The 27,991-nt window shown below is 48.9% G+C and overlaps 1 protein-coding gene across 1 annotated transcript in view; it reads right to left on the reverse strand.

Moving 5' to 3' along the window:
* Positions 1–9,388: 9,388 nt before the first annotated feature.
* Positions 9,389–27,991, reverse strand: part of LOC119106968 (high affinity cGMP-specific 3',5'-cyclic phosphodiesterase 9A) — a 44,353-nt gene continuing 25,750 nt past the window's right edge. The window contains exons 3-11 of the mRNA XM_037230313.1: positions 23,066–23,180; positions 22,488–22,725; positions 14,836–14,958; positions 12,189–12,452; positions 11,723–11,812; positions 10,481–10,642; positions 9,893–9,973; positions 9,606–9,841; positions 9,389–9,524 (exon numbers count right to left, since the gene is read on the reverse strand). Coding sequence (XP_037086208.1) covers positions 9,389–9,524; positions 9,606–9,841; positions 9,893–9,973; positions 10,481–10,642; positions 11,723–11,812; positions 12,189–12,452; positions 14,836–14,958; positions 22,488–22,725; positions 23,066–23,136 — 1,401 coding nt within the window. The 5' untranslated portion in view covers positions 23,137–23,180. The remainder of the gene's footprint in view (positions 9,525–9,605; positions 9,842–9,892; positions 9,974–10,480; positions 10,643–11,722; positions 11,813–12,188; positions 12,453–14,835; positions 14,959–22,487; positions 22,726–23,065; positions 23,181–27,991) is intronic.

Here is a 27,991-nt window from a genome sequence, read left to right on the forward strand (position 1 = left end):
TGCCACAGTTTCAAAAATCAAATATCGTGATTAAATTCTGAGACAACCGCGCATGGCCGGGGAAGATGACTTCCCCCCGGGATCTACGGATGTCCAGACGTGGTAAGAGAACAACAAAGATGCCGATGCGAAGGATTCGTTAAATCATAAAGAATACACACCACATTTTTGGCCTGAGGTCAAATGTGAGATCACCACAGGTCACGACTGGGAATGTGGTCGTTCCGATAGATGCCTTCAAAACATTTGTTCATGCGTCAAGCCGGACATTGAAAGCACAGGTGAAAGTGGTTAAGACTATGGGGAGTCCATTCCGGCCATTCGTATTCCCTTGCAAGGATCGTGTCAGGTCAGGTCACCGTTCATAATTGGTTTATACAGAAACAATGCTTTTTTTGTTTTATTCCACAATGCGCTTCTGACTAAGCTTATGCTATAAGGTGCAGCTGTGGGAACAAAGTATTCCAGAAACAAGGGCAACATTTTTAACTCTCGTTGAAGTCACCTGAAGTCAACTTACGCGAGATTCATTAACCATCCAGTTAAAAAATAGTGCTAGTGCTAACTGAGTTTAAGTGACCGGTGCAATAACCGCATGATCAATCACGGTAATCAGATCAAACGCTTTCTTGGGAATAAGCCTGGAAGCAAGAGACATAATTGTAAAGGGTACCATACTTGCAGCTTCAGCAGATGATCAGAGTAAATGGCGTACCGGATGGTACGGTTTTGCAGCTATGGGAGTGGCATCGTGGTATCAAAATCATTCTTCAGCAACATGGCCAAATTATGATCTGACCTGGTGACACCGGCATTAGGAGGTAGTTCACCTTCAGGTATGCTCACACCACTCCTCACTTGTTCTGCTATTTATGTTAAGCTTAGCGAGCCCATCAGAATAATTTAGTACTGCAAAATACGAGAAGATGCAGAACATGAACCCGAAATGTGGATATGTTGCCTTAATCTCTCCAAATATTTCGAGATACTACGCGTTGCCACATTGGATAAGTGCACTAAAAAGTTTTCAAAAGCTTTGTTTGGGATTTTTCAATGAAGCTGGAATATAGACTAAACCCTCTGACAAGCACGAATTGCTTTTGTGCAATTATATTAGCATGCAAAAGGTGAATTAGGTGTATCCAACTGAACAAGTTCGTGATGTTGAAAGAAACCCTCTATAGATATGTCTCCAGCCCGTGCCTTTGGATCATCCAAATTCAAGGAAAATGCTAGGTATGGCACTCAGCAATGTAAATCGGCCAAAGGGGTCGGATGCCGGCTGCGCAATTATTGTTTATGTCGGTGCTGCGTGAAGCACAGCGGGCTTAGCGGGTCATTTCATTCAAGGAACATTTATTTTGGATAATGTTGAGGTATGTAAGCCCTGTAAGCTATTTAAGTACTGTAATCAAGCTCTGTAAATGCTCTAAGTAAGCTTTGTCAATACTGCATACCTATCAACATGGACTGTACTAGAATATATTAGTTTGTTTTGTCGCGTTCGCGTCAGAAATGCTACCGAAGGTTTTCAAAAAGTTGTGATATGTTTTGGTACGAAGAGATCTGGAATGGCACTTGTCAATAAAAGCGTGATCTTGCTTATAAGCGCACAACATATATGTTGTCGGGTTATAAGTCTAGTCTTTACAAACATGTGTGATTCCCTATGGAAAAATATAGCGGAAAGTGGCAGATAAAAGTTGTGTGGTTAACGAAATAACGCTAAAAACTTTCAGAAAGTTATTAAGTGTTGGCATCGTAACTGTTTGCGAAAATGGCTGTTGAGATTATGTAAACAGCATAGTGCGAGTTCGGCTTGGAAATGTTATAATTGCATTGGTGGCCAAATGGACTAAAATCCAATGCAAATCAAGCCATACCTCCCCAAGCATTGCACTCGGCATTCCAAGTTTTTAGATTAAATTGCCAATGCCAAGATGTTAACTTTGGGTGGCTGGGACCGGGCAGTGACCGGTCACTCAGCTCTATCAATTATGGTTAGATGCCGCCCATTCCAACGTTTCGTTGCTGTAGTGACATCAAGGGTCCCTGCTTATATTACATGAAATTAAATGTACGGTAGGTAGCGGGTAAATTGGCCTTTGGTTTGCACCCACAAAATGAAAACAGTCCAACACAGTTCACAGTGATGACAAGTATTACGCTGGCCGGGCAAATTTGCATTGAGAAGTGTTGAAATACGTAAAATCACGTTACTGTCTTCACACACCTGTGCACGCTAATATCCCGACTAGTGATATGTTTTGATTTGCAAGCCCTGACTATGTATGAAAGATGGCCTAAGCTGATAAAGGGACATGTAAAAATGACAACAAACAAATACAAGACGGTGAACTTATCAAATAATCAGAGACATAGCGCAACCAATGCCCTTGACATTTCCGGAACTCCAAACAACATTGGTGACCTGACGTAGGAAGCTGCATTTAACACACGCCTCGTTTACCTACGGCTCTCCTTAAGACGAAGCGCCGGCAGTCAACCAGTCAGGCGCGTGACGGGGCGGGCACGGCCGGCCTTTGTGCCACCGGTGTGCCTATCCGGCGCGGCGGCGCCCACCTCGCAGCTCCGCCGAGTTCGCCGGCGAAGTTCGCCAGACGTGACAGCGACCGGGACGACAGTGGAATTCGAATGGCACCCTCAGCAGCGCCCGGAGCGCAGGGGCGGCCGAGCGTCAAACCGGCTGCGTTAAAAATGCAGGCGAGCGCCGCGAGCGAAGAATGAGTGACGGTTCGCTAGCACGGCGCCACCACGCGGGCGGACAACAACGGAGCGTCCTGGCTACCCAGCGCCGAGTGGGCAGTTAACGGATTGGGGGGCCGGGGGAGGACGCGCTGAACGTGCTCTCGTGGAGCGTGCTAGTGCAGTGCTCGCTGGTTCTCCGGCGAACTGGCGGGCCTGCTGCAGCACGTGCGGGGACGAATACGCCCACGGTGCGGGCATATGAGGCTTAAAAGATTTAGGGTGGGCTCCGCCCAGCTGCCTGGAAAACCACACCCGCATTTTGCAAAGTAGGTCTCGTGTTCTTGACACTGGCGGGCACGTGGCTTGAGCCATGAGCGGGATGTCGATACGCGTGCATTTAAATCGGCCCGCAATCTGAAATATGACCTCATTGATATGTACTTTGGTGGAAAGTGACCACAGCCGTTGTCCAAGGCGGAAAATATGTGGTTTGGTATTCGGGCGCATGCGCGGCTGGATTTAAGATTATCCATGTGTGCAGAACTTTCAGCTGCAATTATGATGTTTGCCACGCAAGTAACCGGCCTCCTGGTGTACCAAACCTGGTCGAAATCACAGCGACTGGTGACTCCATGCACAACTTTGCGCCTGTTTTTAGTTCCGCAATGCGCCGCATTGCTGGCCATGCTCGTGTGGAGAGACAGGGAGCAGCTACGCCACTGGTGCCTGCCACGCATTTCCCAAAATGACGATGATGCGCACGTTACGGCAGGTGGCACATCTCCATGATTTGCACATCTCTATGTCTGCCAGTGTCAAACGCATATGTTTGGGATGGCGCCACTGGACTTCCTTCAGCGCTGAAAGCTTCGTAACAGCCTACGCTGCTGAGTGTTTGCATTGGCCCAAGCGCAGTCACCGACCACAAAGCACCTTTCGTCGCCGGTCCGGCCCCAGAGACCCATCGCCCGCCCCCACGCTTCACAGGACCGCCGGCCACCGCTTCGGGGCTGGACCCGCGCGGGTGAGCGGCGCTGATGGCTGCTGGTTGAGCAGACACAACAGCATATCCTTTGGAAAAGGGAATCTGCCGAACGGAATTGTTGGGAATCTGACCGCTGATTGACGTGCATGAGTTGTCTCATTTGTGGTCCCTGATAAGTTCGCGGGCTGCACGTAACGATTTACTTTTTCCATACTTTATCGCGAGGCTTGCTCGGAACAGGAAGACGTAAATACTGTGGTGCATATTAAGTTGTTAATGCGTATATGTGGATCATATGTCATCAAATGTCACAGGCCCAGTGAAGAACGTGTTTAAGTGAAAGACACATTCAATTGCAAAGGAACAATAGTACACCCTTAAACACTGCATATAATATATCATCCTAGGTTTGGGCGTACTCTCTTCAGCAACAAATTTGATCTCGCCAGACAACCCGTGTCCGGTCGGGAGTAAATGGACTTCCCTGTAGTTTTGGAGCACAGCTAAAAAAGAAACTCTTGCAGCAGCAACAAATTTTCCGTACCTGTTCATCTATCAATTTGGCATCCTTTGCGCAAATTTGAAGCTTTGATCTGCCCAGGTCAGTGACCTAGGTCAGTTTAAAAAGGTCAACTTTTAAAATGTGTTTGGTTACGCATAACTCACTTTATTTTTTCGCCATAACTCAAATTGCTACAGAAGTACAACATAGATCTACATATTTTTTATATTTTTTGAAAGAGGTGAGGTCAGTGACCTGAGTCTATAGCAATCGCTGATATTTTTCGTAAATAATGTAATTTGTACGCATTTTTGTGCAGTTTGGTGTTTGTATATTACGAAAAGAGCACTGCTCCGCATACACAAGGATCATATGGCAGCTGAGCACATGACTTTGGCGCAGTCCATGGCCTACCCCTTGCAGGGTTCATTCTGAAAACACCTGCTGAACCCAAAATAAGCAGTATTGTGAGCATAATTTTGGGGGCATAACTCAACCACTCTACTGAAAACATGCTGTGCTATCATTTTAGCACATAATGAGGTTGCTCAGTCGCTACCGTGAGTATATTAAGTAAAATGACGATATTCTCACGCGCTGTACGTTACTGGCGTCCAACAGCCGTCATTCACTCATGCATCCATTCCTTGCGACGTAAAAGGTGAGCTACAGCGACGATCGATTGCATTACTTGAACCCCTTCGCTTCATAGTGTTGAAGGAACCAAATGCATTGAACGAATAATAACTTGCAAAAGATACGATGAATGGACCGCTGGAATGCAGCTATCGTAAGGCAGGGCCCGCTGCTTCGGGAAAGAAGCACGCCGAGTGGTTCGCAGGCGTGGGTTTTGGAGTCACTGCAGTGTGGTAGCACAGAAACAATGCAGCTGCGTTGAACAAGTGGTGTCAGTGAAATGAGAGAGGTTTGGAATTTGCAGCGTAAGCCAGAACTGTTTTCTTGAAGCTTGTTTGTTAAGTGCGACAGCATTTATAGCCTTAATCTTCGTAGACTAAGCAGAAGAATGGAGAGAAGGATGTGATATTTCAGCTACATGCCTTTATTGAAAGGAAAATTTCAGGGAAAATTCGTGTCGATAAAGGCACGTAGCCGAAATATCACATCCTGCTCTCCATTCTTCTGGTTGTTCTGCGAGGAATACGGCTGTTAATGTTTAACAGCATTAATGTTTAACAAGCCGCACTGGAAATTTGGAGAGCATAGTTGGACGCTGAACAATTGTTGATGTTGTCATAGTATGCAGATCGTTCGCAAATGATGCTCCCGGACAAGTCATGGTACTGTTTCGCTGTTCCTCATGGGCTTGGACACATATGGGGCCCTAAATCGGTACATGCTATAACAGCCTTCATCCAAAATTTTTGGAAACACCCAGTGGGCTTATGACCGCTTCTGGAAACAGATAAAATTGAGTTTTTCAGGGTATTTGCGACTACCACCTTCCAACACGTACACACATATAAAGAAGGACGAGGAGAGGCCGAGCGGTCGCCGGCCTGCCTCCGATAAGGTGGAAGCGATTCACCCATGTTGCTGCATGGAAAACGGGGTTACAGATTGAGTTTGTTCTCCATGCCGTACATATGCCACTGGTAGCCAGCACATCACACTTGGCTCCCGCAGGGAATCCTGTCAGTCAGAGATCCCATCAGCCAGGGAATCCCATAAAAGATGATGAACGTGACCCGAAATAACGCAAACACATATCGTCAAAAGAACATCAAGGGCCTTCTCATGTGCTCTCATGTGCAAAAGAGTCAGCTCTGTCGGTTAGCAAAGCAAGCCCGTAAGTGCCTGTGTCTTGCCATTTTCTGTCTTCATTAAGTAAGTCGAACCTGTCAAAATTTGATCGATTAAGACCATTATTGTCAGTCTGGCTAATGCTGTTTGGTGTAGCATGCCAGCCTGAGTCTCAGAGGGCGTGGTCTCTATTTTAAAGACTAGGTAGAAAGATTAATTTTCACACTCACCACTCTTTGTTTGAAGAATCGGACCTAACAACTTCGTAGGTACACCCTGTCTGTATGCTGACTGGCGGACGTACGGATACATGGTGGACGTGGTGAATGGGGAGCACTCCTCTTAGGCTTGCAGGTGGTGTGAGTCATAATTGTCAGCCCCAACACAAACAAGTGTATCCCAATGGATCCGTGGCATGTTGAAGTCTCCAGCAATTAGATAATCGGCGCGTTCGGTGAAAGACAGTTTCCAGCAAATTCGCAAGGCGGGTGGGCTGCACAGATTGCCGCCAGGGAGAGTGTGATAAGTGCTGCCGACGATCAGCTTGTCTGAGTTAGATAACTTAAGTGATATTCATAATTGCCCCTGAAAAGGTCATGCCGATGCAACTTCAGCTTCAATGGGAATTTAGCGAGTTCGGCTTGATTCCAACTTGGCTTGAAAGGGTTCAAAGTTGCTGCACAGAGTGTATCCTGGAACAGGAAGCACAGCACGGGGGATGGAAAACGCCTGGGATTTAGGGATTAACTTTGTAAGAATAAGAGCGGGCTCATCGCACGCTGCAATCAAGCACAAAACCTCTCTGTTAACGAACAGATCTGCTTTCGTGTAAAAGCCAGATAAGTCCCATGTCCTTATTCCAGAGTCAGGGTCGAAATCCTCACCTAGTGTCTTCCGGTGAGAGCCATCTACAGCTCCACCCTACCATAGCTTGAGCTCGGGTGCCTGAATATTAACAATTCATTACTGTACTGACCACTGAGGTACATAGGCTGGATCACTGACCGGAGGCTCTAAGCACAAGATTCTGCCCTGTCTTAACGTTGAATTCGCCTTGCCCGATTGTTTTGTGCTGTGAGCACGTTGGCATCAGTTTCTTGTTGCTCCATCTTTTCGGCTTAGACAAATTTCATATGGATGTAAATGTGCTCTCACTTTGTGAACCCAATCCGTTACTGTCTGGTCAGAGATCGTTTTATAAGATGAAAGTCATGGCGTTAAAGGTTCGTTAAGATCGTTCAGCAAGGCGTCAGATAAGTTCTGAGGCTGAAAAACTATTCGGTACAATTATAAAAAGTTCAAAAATACGTCCGCACCAGACGTTTAAGAAATTTTTATTCATGAGGTGCTGGATCCCGGACGATCCTTTCTCCAAATTTCTGAATAGATCCTGGATTCCGAAAGATCTTAGGTCCAGGATTTCGGAACTCGATTCCAGGACTAATTTTCTGATCTAGGCACATGCCTGGATGTGGGATACATGTACTTGTGTCACCCCTAGGTGAAATGTACATTGCATTCAGTGCAGATGCAGCAACGCTTCAGCTCTTCCACGTCTTGATTAAAACGGCAAAAGACACCCTGGGAATACCAGTTATATTCAGTGGCAGCAACGACACAGAAACAATCAGTTCAGAGCACCTGTGTGACAATACGAACATGTATGGTGTTTGGACGCAATGTCAAACGTAATCACGGATGAAGAACGCTCGCAAAGTTGGTGTGGAACAGCCGCCGAAGCTGGAGTCGTTCGATAGAAAACATTGAGTCACGCCAATTTCAATGAAAGAGAATGCTACATCTTTGCGGGTATCTGGAGAGAACAAAAGAGCACAAAAAAGTGCGCTGGCAGTGATTCCGCCATCGATCCTTGTCAAGAGGTAATGGAAACAGCAATATTTCGAGATCAAAGAGTAAGTCCACCGCGGAAACTGCACGCAGTATGGCGCAGCAGGGTAGGTGACGTCATAATCCTACCAGACGATCACATTACCCTGTTTGCAAATTGACTGACCAATGGCGGTAATTTGATGCGCGATGTGTCAGCCAATGCCTTGCTTGAATGAGTACTTTGACACAAAATCTGCGGCAACGTGCTTTTATGATTCGTATCGTATCGCCTCGTCCAGCTCAGTTGGTCTGGGGATGCACGCGTCATGGCATATATACACCAACCGAAATGTAGTGCATCTCGGAAACAGGCTCGTTACGTGGAACATTCCATTTAATGACGGCTTGACAGTTGAAGCACCTGAAACACGACATGCTCTACCCATTTGTTATGTAATACTGTTCTCATATGTGTTCTTCAGCGGTCACAAATTCCATGCGTGCACATACAAAAAGTAAAAACTGGAACACGATGTTTGTAGTCGTATCTTTCTTGGTGTTTTGATCGAGACGTCGCATTATCATCACTATGGTATAAACGCCTATATGACAGGAATGGATGGAAACGCTATGCCGCCATATGTGTTGCAATTCATATTTGTATGTTCCGGTGGAGGACTGTCACTTAATGAAAATACACTGTTGGCACATGCGTCATGGAAGTTACACGGGCGCCAAAAATAGCGAGTCTGGCTTATCATTTGTCACGTTACAGCACATGAAAGGTGGAACACAAGAAAGTAGCTGATCCGTGTCACTACAATGTTTGTAGGCGGTGTCTGCCATCCACTATCGTAATGAGTCTTATATACTCTGAGTTAACCCGAAAACACACTGTAATAGGGGAGTCGCTCGTCCAACCACGAACATTGACGACATAGCCACGGAAGCCACCCTTCGTAGCTGTACACCTCCTCCACGGGACGTAAAGCTCTCCTCCGAAGCTAGCTGCCAGTGGCAAGCGCATATATACATACAAACACACGCGAGCAAGCCGAAGCATTCGTACGACCATGTCTGCCTCCCTGCCATGCGCACAACCGGACATAAGCACGTTCGGGCAACGCATTGTAAGTACTTTCTGACACACTTCCGGCGTGTGAGGTGTCTTTGCTCAATGCGCTGAGACAACCTTGCGAGGTCTGGGCAACACTGAGGTGGAGGGCATAGTTCGACGCACCAAGAGATCATGATATATTGATATACTGAGCCCTCGCGGCTCACAGGACACCAGAGTGGACCGCGGCTTGTGACAACAGTGAGGACGAGAAACACTGACTGTCGACTCCTCGTCCGGCCGCGACCCCGGCTTCCGACCGTAAGTGTCGGAACATCCGCCTCGGGCCACCTGCGGGAGCGGGCCAGCTCGACTCCCGCACCGTCAGCGCGACCGGGCTGACTGCATCCAGTCTCCTGCCGCTCGCCGGCACCGCCACTGACGGCACGTGGGCTCCAGCCACGCCGCCACCGGGTGCGACGCCGCACTCGGCGTCTGTAGCGCGACGGACCGCCCGACACGCCCAGCCGCCGCGCCCAGCCGCCTAGCTTGTGTCCTTGCGGCCGCCCACCAAGTGTTCGCGCTTCCTGAGCACCAGCGAGCGCAGGTAGCCGGGCTTGGGCTGGCGCGCGGGCGAGCTGCGTACCGAGCGCCCGTTGGCGAGGCGCGCCTCGCCGGGACTGGAGGCCGGACGGCGCCGCTGGGCTTTCACCAGCCCGACCACCGAGTCGGGAGCGCCGTCCGCGCCGCTCCACGCCGGCTGCTTGTCGGCCGGGCGCGCGGTCATCCAGCGGAAGTAGCGCGAGAACCGCATCGTTTGCCCGTCGCCGGGCGAGCCCGCGGCCGGCGCGACCGCCGCCGCCACCGCGGCGCAGTCCTCGCTGACGCGGCGACACATCGAGTCGGTGCGCGTGGCGATCTTGAACTTGGCCGAGCGCTCGCTGACCTCCGCCTCGTTGAGCGCCTCCTCGGACCCGCGTCTCGGCTCGCCGGCCGGCTCGGCGGCGGCCGCCGGCACCGCGCCGTCGCACGGGGCGCCGGTGTCGAGGCTGGCGCGCGCCGAGCGCGACGCGTCGTTCAGTCGCGAGTAGTGTTCGAGCGCCTGCCGCGCCGGCTCCAGCACCAGACCCTGCGGCAGCGACACGGCCCGGCCGCGTGACACGGCGTGCGGCGCTGCAATAGGCCGTCGTGCACGCACCGTGAAATCCAAAGGGGAGCACAAGTCTGGAGGCCACCAAGCTTGCCGCAGCAAAAATGCGCTGTGCGCAGTGCCCAGCACAATGACACAGGATTAGGGGTGAAGATTGGTGGTTCGCACTGAAACCAGTATGACAGATGAAACGACGCACCAAGGAACGATTCCGTAGTCCAGATAGCATGCATGCACTTTCTATTCTTTTGACAGGACGTCGGGGCATCTAAACGGCACCTTACGCTACAGCGACTTCAGACACAGTGTCAACTGCTTCCATGTACTTCCACCCTACACTACAGCAACTTCAGACACAGTGTCAACTACTTCCATGTACTTCCATGTACTAACGTTCTAGTATCAGTTGTTTCTAAGTTCTTCATCTAAGGGATTCCATAACGCATCCCGAGTCCAATTCAACTCCTTTGGCAGGCTCTTTCTTACCTCCAACTCTTTCAGCAGTTCCGCCGCGGCGGTAAAGAGCGGCATCAGCACAAAGGAGATGAAGTTGCACTGGGAAGCCGCTTTGTTAACCTTCTCTCGGTCCATGAATGGCGTCACCGGTAGACCCTCCTCTTTCTCACGGTCGCTCTGGTTGTAGAACTCCTGAGGTCATGTTAGAACACGCTCACTACGATAGTCATGCCATACGATGAGCCTCGAGAGGGGGGGGGGGGGAGGAAGCAGCTCCCCTGCCTGTGGGCAGGAGGAGCGGCATAGAACTCCAGGCCAAATTTATGTCAAAGTCTTGGTAAATGACAGTTGTAACTACAACTGCGAGACAATCAGGTCAGCTGCGATACTGTTTTACGGATCAATGCTCCCTCATCTAAGCAAAGTGCTGACTTATGCTCATCAGTAAAAGCGCGGAACGGCGAAGAGTTCTGATGGAGACAGTGCCAATCGCTAAGAAAAACCCCTTCTTTCGCGTTCACCCGCGAGGGCTCAAAACATAAATGGACGCTGATGAGAATCCTGTCAATCGCATCACTGGTAGATCCCATTTTCTGAGGTTGCGCCAGCGGGCAAGGTCATCACGTCCGCGAATGAACCGACATCAGATTGTTGCAACGCTGATCACAAGCTCGCATTCTGAGCCACAGATAGGGCTGATGGGAATGTGATCACTTTCTTATTCTATGTCATCAGTTGATAGAACTGTGTTAGAGGAAAATACCACACGCAGCCCCACACATCGAAATCACACTATTCGCGCTGCCTCAGATGTCAAGCGTAACTGACTCCCACGGGCATCGAGGGAAGGCTTACAACGCATCGCTCGAAAATAGTGCTGCGGTAGCTGGATGCCCACACGACAGCTGGTAAACAATGATGCACTCCGTTTCCGGTTTTTTTTTTTTTTTTTTTTTTCGTTTGACGACGATGGTCCGCAGACGTCAATTTTGTGCGACGCCTGGAACAGTGCGAACTGTACGGCTTCGTGCGGTAAGCCGTCACCACATCCTTCAGTCTCGACATTTTCAACCGAATATCCGGCAAACTGGTTTCATGCCCTATGCAGCATTGCGTGGAGTTATTTTTCTGGCAGCCACTTGGACGTTGCAGAATTGCGCCGAATTCATTTCTGAGCCACACTCTACTGCACAACTCCTTATAGGCCGCGTGCTCGTTATATTTGTTTTAACATGTTCATCACTCAGTGTCGACGGACGACGTATGTCGTACCTGTAGCAAGCAATCAATCCAAGGGTCCGCTACTGGAACGGGGCGGGCCTCGTTGGATATGTCTGCAATCTTGATGAGGACCATCGATAGCTGAAAGGACAACTCCGATGACGTGTGTAGCTCCAAACAAACACGCTGGCGATGGTCATCACGCTAAACCAGTTCTGTGATCTTATCAGTGCACGTGCTACAGGCACAGAGTCACGACATAACATCTGCGCCTGCATAGCCAAATGCTACGTTAGTAAAATATGTCTGCCTGCATTCCTTGTTTACATAAGCATGGCTACAAGGCAAGCGAAAAACTATGCCACAAGAGCATTTCAGCACCTTACGCCATCTTTCGGCGTATTGTTGCTGTCATCGTGCACGGTACATGGACAAACGACACCAGTCGCGTCCTTTACAGGGCGATGGGAGTTCTAGCGGTTCAGCCACATCAGACCGGCCCGCGTTCTCCGCTCACCAGATTCACGTGCACCGGCTCGCCGAAGTCGAACTCGTCGAGCACCTCTCGGAACTGGTCGATGATCTCGTTGTGGCGCGCCATATCCGTGGCCAGGATGCAGCGGATGATGCCGTCGCGCGCTCGCCGCTGGTCCTCGCCGTCCAGGCCGGCCAGTAGGTTCGAGTCGGGCTCGTGCAGGATGCTGAACGCCACCGAACAGTGGTGGTTCTCCAGCGGCGAGACGTCATTGTAGCGCAGCGCCAGGTCGGTGCCGGCGTTGATCTGCCGGAGAGGACAAGGTGCGGTGACGGCGGTCCGCGGCCGGGGAGGGGGGGGAGCGTTCATTGTTCCCTCATCACAGTCTTCTCGTTGCAGTTCAACAACACAGTGCTCGTTCGACACAGTCTGCTTCTACAGTGACCATTTCCAATATCTCGGGTAATAGCTGTATTCATGTTCGTTTGAAGCAGGCCCTGCCGGACGAAATAGCCACAGCTGTTGACGCTACTGAAAGGCACGCACGCACGCACGTGTGCACGTATGCACGCACGCACGCACAATGCACGCACGCACGCACGCACGTACGCACGTACGCACGCACGTACGCACGCACGCACGCACGCGCGCGCGCACACACACACACACACACACACACACACACACACACACACACACACACACACACACACACACACACACACACACACACACACACACACACACACACACACACACACACACACACACACACACACAGCGCTGCCGCAGTGCCGTGCGGGCCACAGATCTGTCGGGGACGGCGACGCCACCAGCATGGCTGGGGGCGAAGCGCGGTCATGGCGCCGGCACAGGGCATCAGCAGGACAACAATGTCAATGTCATGTCATGTCAATGACATCAATCGACAATGTCATGGCACAAACGGGCACGACGCGAATGCGATAGCCGACCGCTTCAGAGTCGCTGCCTTACTGTTCGTCTCCCGCATTGTTTTGTTGTGTTGCGTGTTCTGTGTTGATCTACGTAGTATTCACTGACGCGGCGTTAGAATAGCCACTAGCTGGATTTCTCCAAAGTTCGCAATAATAATCATAATGGTCCCCCCCCCCCCCCAAGCCGATCCAATGCCAGTGAGTTTGACGTGTCCGCCTCCGCGAGCCTCTGAAGGGTAATCGCAAGGCGCAGCAGACATCATGCTGGCGGATCCGGCAGTATTGGAGATGATTATGCGGAAGTGTTCCCCGATACGATGCTATTGCCGGTCTGTTCCACCACCATGATGATTGCCATCAGTAGGCACAATTTCCCCACAAAAATAACCCTTACATCTACCGCAGCGCAGCTGCCTTATACAACCAGCCAATAATCTTTTACTAGGTTTGTTCTGGCAGAGGGATGCATCATTTTTCAATTATGCCCGCGAGCGTCGGCAGATTGCTGCATTGATGACATAGGATAGGGAGGCAGCAGACGGCACCGTCGCGCCGGCCAGCTACGAAGAAGGATGCTGGCTGTACTTTTTAACATATCACCACAGAAAATAAACAGGTCTCACTGTGCATCGGAAATTTACCATTGCTACACCATCGTATTTTGCTGAAGCGTTGCACTTTCTGAATAGTCTAGCGATGTCAGATATTGTGGCTGATATTATACAGACCGGCATCCTAAACGGCACCAGATTGTCAATATCGCACCGACGGGTCGGCCGGTGGTCGGTAAGACGGTCAGCACTGTCCTGACGGGCTAGCCGACGGTCGGTAAGGCAGCTGAGTGTCAGCACTGTACTGACGGACCAGCCGATCATCGGTACGACAGCTGAGTGTCAGCACTGTTCGGACGAGCCAGCCGACGGTCTGTACGACAGCAGAGTGTCAGCATTATAGTGACGGGCTAGCCGACAGTCGGCAAGACAGCTGAGTGTCAGCACTGTGCTGACGAGCAAGCTGACGGCCGGCAAGATAGTACAGCGCGCCACGCTTGCCGCCGATCAGCGCCGTTTTTGCCGCTGTTTGCAGCCGGTACGCGGCGCGGTCTGTTTGCGCCACGCGCCGTGAAAGCGAACTCTTGTCGTGGCGGCCTGGGATCGACGGGGTGTCGCTGTCGACCCCGTTCCGCCCGGAGACCGATTGGCTCTGGGGAGCAGCGGCCAGTCCGTGACGTGCGCTTTCTGACCGGTGACCAGCACCTCTGTGCCGCGGCCACGGCGCGGTGGTCCCTGCGCAGGGATCCCCGTGACGCATTCCCGACGCGTTCCCTGCGTCATCGTCCTCCAACTACGAACACCGTGCAGCGGTGCCGGCCGAGTCATCCCCTGCTGCGGCGAAACTTTGTGAATAGACATCTGGCCGCATTGATCCTTGCGCAGCGGAATTTGAACACGGCCCCTGATTGTCCGGAGTGCTGGCGCCACAGCCTCTATCGCTGAACGGCAGTCACAGTCCGTCAGCGCCGACCTTCCGTCTATGATGGCTGTTCTCATCGCCGTCTGGCCGTGGAGGCACAAACGATGCTTCACGCAGACCCGGGGTGAGACCGAGCACAGGTCAGCAGGGGTCAGCAGGGGTCAGCAGGGGTCAGCAGGCACCGCGACACCGGTCGCGCAGCGGTGCCAGCAAGCCCCACGCCCGGGCTGGCCGGCGGGGCTCCACACGAACCAGCCCACCTGGTAGATGTTGTTGTAGCCGGGGTGGTCGAGGTCGTGGCAGATGCAGGCGATCAGCAGGATGAACACGTCCAGCGGCTCTGTCCGCGACATCAGGTCGCATGCCCACACCATCGAGTACATCTGGAGAGTGGCCGACGCGGTCAGACGTTCACACAGAGGGCTCTGAGATGTCAGATCACACGGCCACACCATTGAGTGCATCTGGGAGCGACAGACGACTCCCAGAAATCCGGAGTGCTCCGGGACATGGTGTAATCTAGAGAGTGATCGGCGACAATCAGCCATTGAAGGAGCGCCTGACCTCAGGCCAAGAGTCTTCACAATCGAGAACACACGCACATTTCCAAACATTGAAGGAGCGCCTGACCTCAGGCCACGAGTCCTCACAATCGAGAACACGCGCACATTTCCAAACATTGAAGGAGCGCCTGACCTCAGGCCAAGAGTCCTCACAATCGAGAACACGCGCACATTTCCAGAGCCTTTCGCGTTGCAGCATTTGTGCCCCGACGTTGCATAACGCGACCCGATAGCAGGTCACGCGCTCACACCATCGAACGCACCCGTTGGGAGAATCGGTTACGGTCAGGCAGTGAACACTACCCCGCGCTCAACTTCGTGATTTCATACGGGGCCACCTTGCTTTGAGGCGGAAAGGCGTGCAATTTGTGAAAGAAACGCGAACAATATTGAAACGAATTAGCATTGCCTCTTGTGCCACACTTGAAACTCGTTTAGTGTCATTCAGTTGGTTTCTGATTAGGAAGAGAGTGGTAGAGCGTAGGTACATTGCTGGGTAGAGCGTACATTTGCAATAGCACACCAAGTGCGAGCACACGGTTCATCTGAGCATGACTGTATACAAACGAAGCAGATTTGAACGGTACGATTGGAACCGAGACGCAGCCCGGATTTTCTTGTCGGAGGCCGGAGCTCACTGAGAACTCTTTTACTGAGCTCACACAATGCTGATCTTTATCTGCCTGTCAGGAGCCATCCATGGCGTCAAAACAAACGACCCGAATCGAAAGGGAGACTCTCCCCCTCCTTCCTGGCTGCGCCCACGGTGTGAAAGTCTCGCTGATGGCGTCATAGGTGAGAGAAGGGTGCTGTATGATGTGAGATGCAACACGATTGTAGCACAGACTAGCTCCGGCTCTATGGAACGTCTGCCCGTGGTATACAGTTAGAATCGTAGTAATGCATTTCGTGCGTGGTAAATCGTGCGCCAGGATTGCGCCTGACTCAGGAAACAGTTACATTCAACAGCTGATATCACTTCTGAGCAGAATACGCCCTGCAACATTGCGCATGAAAGCATGAGAAAGGTTCAGAGCCTTTTTGTGTAAAATAGCATGTCTTCGCCATATGCGTATAACGTGGCCGTTCACGTTTGGCGCCAGTTTGGGGCTTATGGGGATTTGTGGAGCTTACGACATCAACAGTCTTCGCGATCACGACCGACTAGGTCATGCTTAATCCTGTTAAGGCAGGCCGTGCCTGACCATACCTGATCTGACAAGCAACTGGCCGGTTCGCCTAGAGCGGTAATTCCCGCCAGCCCACATCATCTAACGTTTTAGTCAGAAATTTGAACGAACCTCCTGGATACCGGCGCGATGCAGAGCCCTAACCTCGCCGTGAAAAGCGCAAACTTCGAACGGCTTGATTCCATAAATTGAGGCGAGCATTGCACTCATGTGATGCGTTTACAGCGTTGCGCCAGTGTCAACACTCGGACGATACTCGCCCGCTATGGAGCGACGCTTCGCCCGCGCCGCGCGTGCCTCACCCTTGCGGTCGTCCCCACGGAGCGCGGCCGCTCGGCGCAAATGCAATCGGCCCACCGCAGCGAACACCGCGTCAATCCGGACGCCGATTGTGTCATCACGTGACCGTAAGGAGATCAGCGGAATCGATACCTCCGGAGACGTGCAGCAATCTCAGCCCCCGGAATCGATACCTCCGGAGACGCGCAGCAATCCCGGTCGCGCTCGCGGCATCCTTGGAGGCGCTGAGTCATTCAGTCAGTCAGTCATTGTCTGCAGTCATTCAGTCAGTCAGGTCAGTCAGTCAGGCATTCCCCGGCGCTCGCCGCCGGGGAATGCCCTGACCTGGTGCTCAGGTCACCCGTAAACCTCGGCTTGGTGCCTCGGCAGTGGAGGACTGCGAGGCATCAAAACGGAATGGTATCCGCGCGAGCATTCAATCGTTGGACTTGCGTCATATGCGCGAGTGATTTGTAGGCAATGTTTCACATTTGCAGATCTTGAAGCAAGCATCAGATATGATGAAATTAGCTCACTTGAAACTATCGGTGTTTTTTAAGTGGAAAAGATTCCTCCGGACAGCGCATTTTCTCTGCTTAATAAGTATGTTCTTCAATACGTTATTGTTTGATTACGTCATCGTACCTTGCAGAACACTGATTGAAGCCAACTGACGTACTTTGTATCTGGAAATCGTGTTCACGAACACCAGACATGAACGAATCGGCAATTATAGTTATATTGGCCTTGATCGCCGCATGGCCAACGGAATGGCAGGATTTGAATGACGTTATTAAAGACGCATCGTGGATGCCTGGTTGACCGTGGAATAGTCTCTTCGAACTAGTCTGTACACCTCCGCGGGCGTGTAGCTCAGCAGCTAGAGTGGTTTAGGTCTCAAGAAGGTCAGGGCTATGAACTGCACCGGATGATCTTCAAGACGCCCATTTCAGCTCAAACCCCCATAAAAATGTGGGACTCTCCCTTTAAGTCGATTGTCATTCATAGAGCAAGCTAAAGATAGTATCAATTTGGGATCACATGCATGATCGGTGCGCTGCTTGAATGTTTGGCCTGTCTGGCCCGATTGACTGGTGTCGCATGCATTAGTTTGCTGATAACGTCACGGGAAAAATTGTCCATGCGTGTTATGATCGGCCTCCAGGTTAACCAGCAGAATTTGATCTGCACATCTCGGAATCTGATTCAAACCGAGACGCGCCGGGACCGATCGGCCGCCGTGATTGCAGCGATTGGTTTTATGAATATGACGTGGGTTGTCGCTTCGTGGACACGAATGTGTTTGAAAGGGCAAGGGCCAGTCGTCATACGTTGTCGTGTTGCAAGTGTGCTGTGCCGTTGAATGCCATACTACCGCGTGATGAGGCACTGATTTGTGATTCTGACGCTATCACGACGCACTGATTTGTGACTGTGGTACTATCACGGCGACACATCATGAAGTGCAAGTTCAAGAACCCATTCATGCATGGCAAGATATGTGACCTGCACGGAGGTGAAGTGCCGGTCTCCCCGCATGCGCCAATCTCAATGAGCTCGATGGCTGTTAGCTGGTTATCTCCTGGTCTGGTAGCCGCCTCTTCTGAACGTTGGTGCCATCTTCTACAATTGCTTTAATCTGTGGTGACTTAACGTGAATTTCTTAAAGCAGACCTGGGACCCTGCTAAGAAGCGGCCACACATTTTCTGCCGGGCCTCTCGATGTCGTAATGTGCGAAATCATTGATCTTTTCTTCCAGTTCAGTGTCCGATGTTATTATCAGCAACTGTCACGAATTGGCAAGACCCTGCGACATCCAACTTGCGTCTTATCTCTCAAAAATTGGTGTGTGACTGCGAAATTTGCGCGAATGTGAGGCACGTTTTGTAGATATTCACAGGCATCGTCCAATATCGTTACCCTCGCCGCATCGATAAATATCCGTATGGTTTGTCTTTTGCAAAGATGGGCTGAGTGTTCCTGCATTCGGTCATTTGCATGATTTCTCTCCCTACTGTCCCTGATTACTGATTTCCTCGTTTATCCGATTCATAAACACGGCGATCCTTCAGACTCGTCTAGCCTTTGGCCAACTTACATCGCTCCTGCCATTGTCGAGATTGTAGAGGGGCCGCTCACCAACGGCTTTACAACTACTGGTCCCAGAACCAACTCCTTTCCCCACCCAGCACGCACTCCGTGCCCGTTACACGACGGAAATCTTGCTGATGTCCATATCTGACCATATTCTTTCCGTCAACCACTGGAAAGAGATGTCCCTGCCTCATCTCCTGTATTTGAACAAATGTGATCGACCACGCAAAACACTTGGCTAAACTGGGTCTTCATGAACCGATATTTCTTGGTTTTCTGCACACCTCCGCAACCACGCCTACTTCACTGACGCTCCAGCATCTGAATCGATCCCAACCAGCATCGGCATCTTCTAGGACTCTACCCTCAGACCACTGTTCTATTGCGCCTTCGCCAGCGACCTCAGTCCTTTTGATGAAGGCGCACCAGTCGTCCTCAATGTTATCAGTGGGTATAACTGTGGCTTCCAATAGTTGTTGCTACGATAACGCATCTGCTGGCTTTCCTTGACAATTGGTTTCAATCAAATGGATTGAAATAAACGCGGTGATGAACTACCTGCCTCCCTCCATCATCTTCGCGATGGTCAATGACTTGGCTCACTTGCAGACCCGCTGCTATGTCCTGACATACGGCAATGGTTCGCAGAGGAACATGTTTTGGATTAAGGGGATGTCTTAATTGTATCAATGCCCTAAATTGGTAGGTAAAAGCCTCTCTTCGATTAAAGGTATTAAAGGTAAGAATGTTCTAGACAGCACAATTCTCTGCTGAGTAAATATGCTGCTCAACACGCCATGGTTCGATTACGTTATCGCACTTTGCACAACATTGATCGAAGGTCAATTAACGGCCGTTATATCTACAAATCGTGCCCACCAACGCCAGATATGAACGCCTCAACGATGATACTATTATTGGCTTTGACCGTCGCATGGCTTATGGAACATCATGATCTGGATAACGTTATTATGGCCTCATGAATACCAAGGTGACTTTGACATACTCTCGCCCATATATCTTTTCCAATTTTAGCGGACGTATAGCTCAGAAACAAGAGGGGCTTAGGTCTTAAGAAGGGCAGAATTGTGAACAGAAGAAAGGTCTTCAAGATGTCTATTTTTTTTAAAAACCCACACAGATGTGACACACTTCCTTTCAGCAAAGACCTGCCCAGCAAAAGTTATTGCTGGTCTCAGTAAGTTTGACCATTGGTCATGCAACGAATCTGCTAGAGAAGTTGGGGCTGGCTGAGTGCTGTGAATTTCGTTTCGCGCTGTACCCTGAGCATAAGATGCCAGGTGCGCCGCCTGGGCGAGTCTGAGATCTTGGCCAGCGAGCTCGGATCGTGTCGGAGATCCGTGGCCGACGCGCGAGACAGCACGGCAGGTTGTGTGTGCTCAGGTTCCCGCGGAGATGGGCTGTCGCGGCTCTCCATACCTCTCCGTAGTCTCCACTTGAGGCACCAGCTGCACAGGGATCGGGATTAGCCCGTACCTGCGTGAAGTGAGGTGAATTTGACCTCTGTGGGTTTTCCCAAATAACTTTTGAGCAGAGTGATACATGGGTGTTCAATTACTTTACTCAATGTGGCTGTGGATTACCGAATGACTGTGGCGTAAAATAAAGCATATAATTTCAAAGATCATTGACTTGTAGTGGTTCAAAATCAGGCCACAGCTGTCAACAAAGGCAATGATTTGGGCATCTTCCGAAGCGATGTGGTAACTGGGTTTTAAGCGAAGTCATGCAATTTAGAGATGGTTTCCAATAAACAAGTAGACGATTTAGGTTATATGCTCAATTTGCATCTCATTTGGTAGATCCTGACTCAGTCGTGAAAGTCAGATCGAGATCCAAAACCAAAGAGCTTTTAAACTGCATAATTTATTTGATTGCTTTCTTCATCACAGGGAGGTTAACATAATATATAACGATTGATTAATGAAAGTCACTGATTTGAAATGGCCTGTGTAAATTTTTTGCTTTCAGGAATTTGCCTTTCAGCATAGTCTTGAGCGATGATTCTAAATCCAAATGCAAAAGTAATCTCAAAATGTGTTGTACATTTTTTGTGTCAGCCTCCCTTAAGGCTTATAAATGTGACCATATTAACGCGTAATCTAAGTGTGAGATATGGCCATCTACCTAGAATCGCCTTGATCATGATTATTCTCGATAAGGGTATCTAGGTTAAATTTGGATGAGTGAGTTTGTATGGTAGCATGTCCGACACCGATGTCTAGCTTGAATGTACTTAACCTTCGTTTACCCAAAGGTCACAAACTAAGCATGTAAAAATTCAGACAAATGAGTCCACGCAGAATTGCACTAACCCTGTGAATTTGGGGTATCTAGCTCCCTTAGTTCTCGATATATTAAGGTTGTCAAAATGACATCCCCAACGCAATAAATCGCATTCATTCCGCCACCCGGGTGCATGTAAATTTGCTTCAGGCCCTGCTGGCCGCCCGCTGCTCCGCTGCTCTGCTGTTATGCTTGAGGTCCCTGGACGCCTGCGTGCATGCGTACGTGTGTGTGTGTGTGTGTGTGTGTGTGTGTGTGTGTGTGTGTGTGTGTGTGTGTGTGTGTGTGTGTGTGTGTGTGTGTGTGTGTGTGTGTGTGTGTGTGTGTGTGTGTGCGTGGCGTGTGCGTGTGCGTGTGCGTGTGCGTGTGCGTGTGTGTTTGTGTATGTGTGTGTGCTTATTCGTGGATATGACGCGTGATAACCACTGTCCGCTGTGTTACCTTACTACTGCGAGGCCGTAATAGCCCAAAATAAATTGGGAATGGTTACAGCACGTTTTGAGCCTGAGCCTGAGTCGGTGGACCTGAACAATTCTGAGCGAATGTTTGAAGGTCAGCTGGCGACTGCCTGGAAACGGACAACCTGTCAATGGGCTTCGTTTTGCAGCCTGTATGCTACAAAAAGATCCCGCTGCTGCCGTGGCTGACCAAAACGTTAAAGGAAGAATTTCTGTGGTAATTGTATCACGTCACCTGGAAGGCGAGAAACGACAAGCAGTTGCTGAATTTCTTGCGCTGGGACCACGAAATCAACTTAGTGTGAGCATTGGGACCAAACACGTGCTCTTAATCCTTTCAAGCCGGATTTTCTGAAGATCTGCGACGCGGTCTGAAAGACAGCAAGGTCACGCGGTGTCGGAAGACAGCACAGCACGCTTAAAACACCGTCTGGTCCTGTTGCTGGTGCGGTAGGCGGTGCCGGTGGTGGAAATGTTTACCACCCACACATTGGCTATAACAAAAAACAGAGAAAATAAAAGCAACGCTCTCGCAAAAATGCCGAACGCCAACGTGAAACTAAGCACAGTCCCCCCAGTGTAACGCTGACAACAATCGACTCTCAAAAACGTCAGGAGGTACTGGTTCAACGATGCCATGAACCAAACACTTCACATATCGTCAAAACATGATGTTTCAGGCTCTGCCCGTAATCAAGAGCTCGTCGTTGAACAGCTCCTGGTATATACGCCGACTCAGTATGCCTCCTGGGATACGCACGCACCTCATCATAATTTATGACATATTAAAAGTCGATTTTTGTCAACGTGAGAACTTCACGCTTATAATGCCAAAAAAACAGGACCTCAATGCATTCCTTGCTGACATGTATTATAATAAATGGTTGAAATGTCATAGGCCCCTAGGGAGTGTGCCACACCGCAAATTCTCAATCAGTATAGACCAGAACGTTTGCTGCCAAGTTCCCAAAGGACAGCCCTGGAAAGTCACATCACGCGGGTTCCGCGTGACCTACTCACCATTTGCGTCACGCAGAAGCCGTGACGAAAGTTGTGGAAGGGCACAACGTTGTAGTTCTCAAACACGCGCAGCAGGAAGCGGCGCAGAGTGGACACTTCCAGCGCGAAGCGCGTCATGAGCTCGAGGTCGATGAACATCTGCTGCAGCAGCAGGAGCATCTCTTCGTGCGTCCACTGCCAGCTGTCGAAGGTCGGCATGCGCAGCTGCTGACGCACCTCCTCGCTCACCTCAGCTTCGCTGCCGGCGCCCGCAGAGTCAGCCTTACTCTCAGCAGAAAATCTCCGAGCAATTCACATAAAGTTACCTTGATGAACTTTTGGATCTGTGTTTTAACACTGCATCGTGTCTTTTGATGTGCTTACTCTATCAGTAGCATGACTACTTGACCATTTATGAGCAACCAAACGACCAATCGAAACAACATCCAAAAAGGCAATACATATCGAATTCCGTGTAGTTCTAAGGGTGAACGCATACACAGCACTTCATCAACAGCCAGGTCACGTCTCAGCCAGGCGCGCGTGAAGCCGCGGCAGGCAAGTGGTCGGACGCGCGTGGCGGGCCTCCAGACTCGCACCGGATCAGGCTGAATTTCCGCATGATGTCGTTCAGTTCGGACTCATCCAGAGCGCGGTACCGCGACTTCATAATATCCTGGCACCGACTGTGGACCACCGGCGGTGGCCGGTGTCCTGCAAGGGGGCGGTCATCATCCCGGGTTCGCCTGATGGTCAACCGCGATGTCACAAACGATGGGCCTTAGAGGGCACATTCGGCCGTCCAAAGGTGAAACCCCATCTGTTAAGTTCTGGCTATTTTGCGGTTTTAATGTCATCTGATCCATGTACTCGTGCTAATTTCGGTTATTCAAACAATCAGTTAAAATTTTCACAAACCCTTAGCCTTTCTCTTAGCCAAATGTTTGTGAAAATCTCAACTATTGGTTTAAATATCCGAATGCAGCATGACAAGACGAATCAGATGACATAAAAAGCGCAAAATGTCTAGAAATGAGTACATGACGTTTTACCTTTGGACGGCAGCATTGCCCATGTGGTTGATATGTTCGGAGAGCAAATGTCGGTCGTAAACGTCAACACGACGCTACTGGATTCGCGACATGAAAGCGTCGCTGACCTTAAATTTGCACAAAATTTGTCACACAAAGCCACCTCTCAGTCTCTTGACACATTTCTTAACACGCCTCCAAAACATCCCTATACAACTGTATGACACAATAACATACACATCTGCACATCATAATGCGACTTGATCTACATATATGGCCTCTATAAAAATACATGGCCTATGTCATGTACTATAAACCTGTGTCTGGATACCAATGGTGAATCCAGGGTCCCATTTGGTTCCATGTCAACCTGTCCTCGGCCAGGGGCCTGAAAACAGTCACGGCCGGGGGGGGGGGGGAGGGCTGACTCCCCATCTACAACTTCCAGACATTTTTTAGGAAAAAAGTATGGTTGTGAAGGTCTCGTCATCTCAAATAATGCACACACAATTTTAGACATTATGTCAAACGTAAGATCGCCAACTGTCAAGAAAGGTTAAAAAGATTGTTCTGACACTTGCAGTTAATGATATGCCAGCACGTCAAAACAAAGATTTAGAGAACGAAAGTAAACAGTTAGCTGGTAGGAAGTCTATCTCGCCTATTTCTGTCCTTCCACAAGGATCAGGGCAGGTCAGGTCTGCGTTCAAAATTGGTCTACCAGTAGTCTTCAAAAACGATCTTGTTGTGTCTTATTTCACAATGTGCTCTTGACTAAGTTTATTTTATTAGGAGCAGCCGTGGGACAAAGGTATCTCAGACACAAATGTATCTTTTCATGCTGACCTGAGGATGAGATGGGGTCAACTTAGGGCACTTCTATAAGCAATTTAAATGCAAATGTGACATATGTTAATTGGATTTAAGTGACCGGTAGAATGTCTTCTTGTGGTTAGAAAAAGGAGTTGTACATTTACAGCCACTCAAGATTACAAAGCTGTTAAATACATTATGCATAATCCCTTCTACGCTTGGTACTGCATTTGTAATAAACTGAGAATAAGGACGTTAGTATCCGCTGCTGACAACAAAGTTAATTGACCTTGCATGTTTGCAAGTGGCATATGGTGACTTTGTTATGCGCTACAAGGATTTAACAACATGCTTTCGGCGGAGTATACGAATTCCGCGCCAACAGATACCCATTCAAACTGTTTATTTTGAGCTCAGCGTGTGTTTTGCATAGGGTACTCTTATAGGTAGGTCATGACGTGGGCCGAGGTTATGCGCACTGTGGTCATATGATGGCTTCGCAGGTGAGTTTGTGCTCTTTTCTTCATATATAAACGACAACAATACACAAAACACGCATAAAGTTGCATTATGTACGAAAATAATAGCAGAATTTATTTGACTTCTGATCACCGGCGTTGCCTGTTTCGAAAACTATAAAATATACAAACTAAGAGCAGCGACATATCATAATACTCTACACCTTGAGCAATGGCAAATTGCTCACAAAAGTGTTCGCGGGGTGAAAGTTTTAGACGTTGTTACCTTCGACCCTAATGTAGGTCACTGACCTTGGCAGATCAAAAGTTGAAATCTGCACAAAAGATGTCACTTTGATAGATTAACAGTTACTGAAATTGCGGTGTTGCTACGAGCGTCCGTTTGGAATTTGTGCTTTAAAAAGCATCGGTAGGCGAAGTCAGCGCCATCACTCGGTCGGGCGTGGATTACTGGAATCCTGCGATTTGATTCTGGGACCTTTTGAGAGGCTTCAGGCAATGTCTGTTATGTAGGAAAGTTGATGTAAGCGTGCTGTATTAGACTATATGCGGATATAGTTTGTGCTGTGTCTGTCTAGCTATAGACCTATAACTGTATGTATAGTTATAGATCTAATGGTGCAACATGTGTAGCAGCGTACGATCCGTATGTGTAATGTCTAATGTGCTGGTACTAAGTACACGCAGGCCACACAAGCCATTCAATAGGCATTCGTTTCCGATTCAATTGTAGGCCTCAAACACGGTCAAAGCTGTCCACAGCACTATTTTACTACAGGTTTGTTGTCGGCCAACCAACCAGTTTGCACAGTAGGCGGCCAATTCGCCGCATGCACGGTGGCGAGGCTTTTGCGCTGATGATGGTCGGCGCAACGTATTTCATGTGACGAAGCCTAGTCACCAGGTTTCGGCCGGATTGGAATGATTAAAATGTACACCGTAATCCTATATCCATGTCCAATCTAATCTAATCTAATCCTGTATGCATTTTAGATTGTCATACGACTTACATTATAAATATATGTTATATGTAATTTGCATATGTATATATATATATATATATATATATATATATATATATATATATATATAAATTGTTTTTCTAATACAATAATATTATCATTTTTGCAATAAAACAATTACATTTGTTGTCATAATATATATATATATATATATATATATATATATATATATATATATATATATATATTTATATATACATAGGACAACAAATATCAAAAGGAATGTTTCACATTTGAAAATACTGAAGCAAGCATCTGGTAGGATGAGATAAGCTCACTTATAACTATTGGTACAGTTTTGAAGTGGAAAAATTTTTCTCGTCTGCAAACGTCTGTTAAGTAACTATGCTTCTCAATGCGTCGTGGCCTGATTAAGTCACCTTACTTTGCATAGCATTAATTGATGCCAATGAACGGTTGCTATGTTTGGAAATCGTGCTCACGAACACGAGGGTAATCGTGTTTTTATTGGCCTTGATCGCTGTATGGCTGAGGGAATGACATGATTTGAAGATTGTTATTAGGACGCCATGAACGCCAAAATTGCTTTGAAATACCCTCCCCGACATACACACCCCATTTTCGCAGGAGCATAGTTAAGAAAACAGAGGAGCTTAGGTTATAAGAAGGGGAGGGTTGTGAACAGCACTGAAGGGTCTTCAAAATGGCAGTTTCACTTCGAAGCCCTATGCAAACGTAAAACACTCCCTTAAGCCACTAAACTTACTGAACGCATGCATCGTCTAATAAATATTGTTAATGATCGTATTTCCTTATGCATGCACAGAACCTGCGCAGGCCGGTGGTCTGAGACAACCACACCCGGCAGGGGGAAGTTGATTCCCCGCCCTGGGACCTCCAACTTCTGGACGTCGCACGAGAAAAGCAAACACTGCTGTGAAAGTTTCATCAAGACTGCACACCAAATTGTTGACTCTAGGGCAAATGAGAGGTTACAAAAGTTCACCAAAGAAAAAGGTCACCTGATAAATGCAGTCAAAATATAAGTTAGCAAGTCAAAACAAAATGTGAGAGCACGGAAGCAACCGTTAATTCTGGGAAGTCCATTCCAGCCAGACCACCGATCAAACTGGGCTACCAGTAGCCTACAGGAACGATACGCTTTTGCATTTTGTCATAATGTGTCTTTGACTAGCTTCTTATGAGTTGCGGCTGTGGGACAAAAGTATCCCAAATCAGTACCCTTTGAAGTATCGCAGTACCATTTTAAGCTGACATAGAGGTCAGCTGAGGTTAACTTAGGTGAAATTTATAAACCATTCAAATGAAAAATACCGAGTGCTAACCTGGTCTAAGTGACCAGTACTATGCTTTTCTGTTGTCAGAAATGGTGTGCTGTACATCTAGAGGCACCCCAGGTCGCATTGCTCTTGTATACCTTGCGCAGAGTCCCTTTAATGTTTGGCGCGGTAGTTGTAACAAACTGAGAACAGGCACACTGACTCATGAGATTATATATCAGCTTCATTAACACGAAATCGAAGTGGTCACGCGCGTCCCACTCGTTCATTTCGCCTCTCCACCACTGACAACAGGGATCAGTGACATTGGATGACCTCATATGATCTCGCGTGTCTCCACGTTGCTTACTGTGACCTGATTGTGCCTTAATGTGATATCACAGCATGCTTTTAGTGCAGTACTTGAATTCTGCGTCCAAGATTTTCGAAAAAAGCTGCCTGTTTTGAGCTCAGCATGTGAGCTGCAAAAGGAAGCCATAGAGGTAAGTCATGACCTAGGTCAGTATCATGTGCGCTATGGTCATATGATGGTTGCGCATGTGGGTCAGTACTCTTTTCCTTATATGCAGACACCAAAACTGCATAGAAATGCATACAAGCTTGCATTATTTACGAAACATAGCAAAAATTTGCCTCACCCCAGGTCAACGAACTCGCCTTCTTAAAAACCTCAAAGATGCAAGTTGCAGGTATTAACATTTTCTATCACGACAGCATGGTTTTTGAGCAATGATAATCGATGTACCCCAAACAAATATGCTAAGTCAACGTTTTTTTAAAGTTGACCTCTTTGACATATCCTAAGTCACTGACCTTGGCAGATAAAACCCTAAAATTCACGCAAAAGATGCCAAATTGATGCATGACAAGGTACTGACACTGGTTTTTCTGTAAACATTCGTTTTTTAGCTGTGCTAA

The sequence above is a fragment of the Pollicipes pollicipes genome, unplaced genomic scaffold, assembly GCF_011947565.3.
Source record: "Pollicipes pollicipes isolate AB1234 unplaced genomic scaffold, Ppol_2.1 Scaffold_6511;HRSCAF=7721_pilon_pilon_pilon, whole genome shotgun sequence".
Classification (NCBI taxonomy): domain Eukaryota; kingdom Metazoa; phylum Arthropoda; class Thecostraca; order Pollicipedomorpha; family Pollicipedidae; genus Pollicipes; species Pollicipes pollicipes.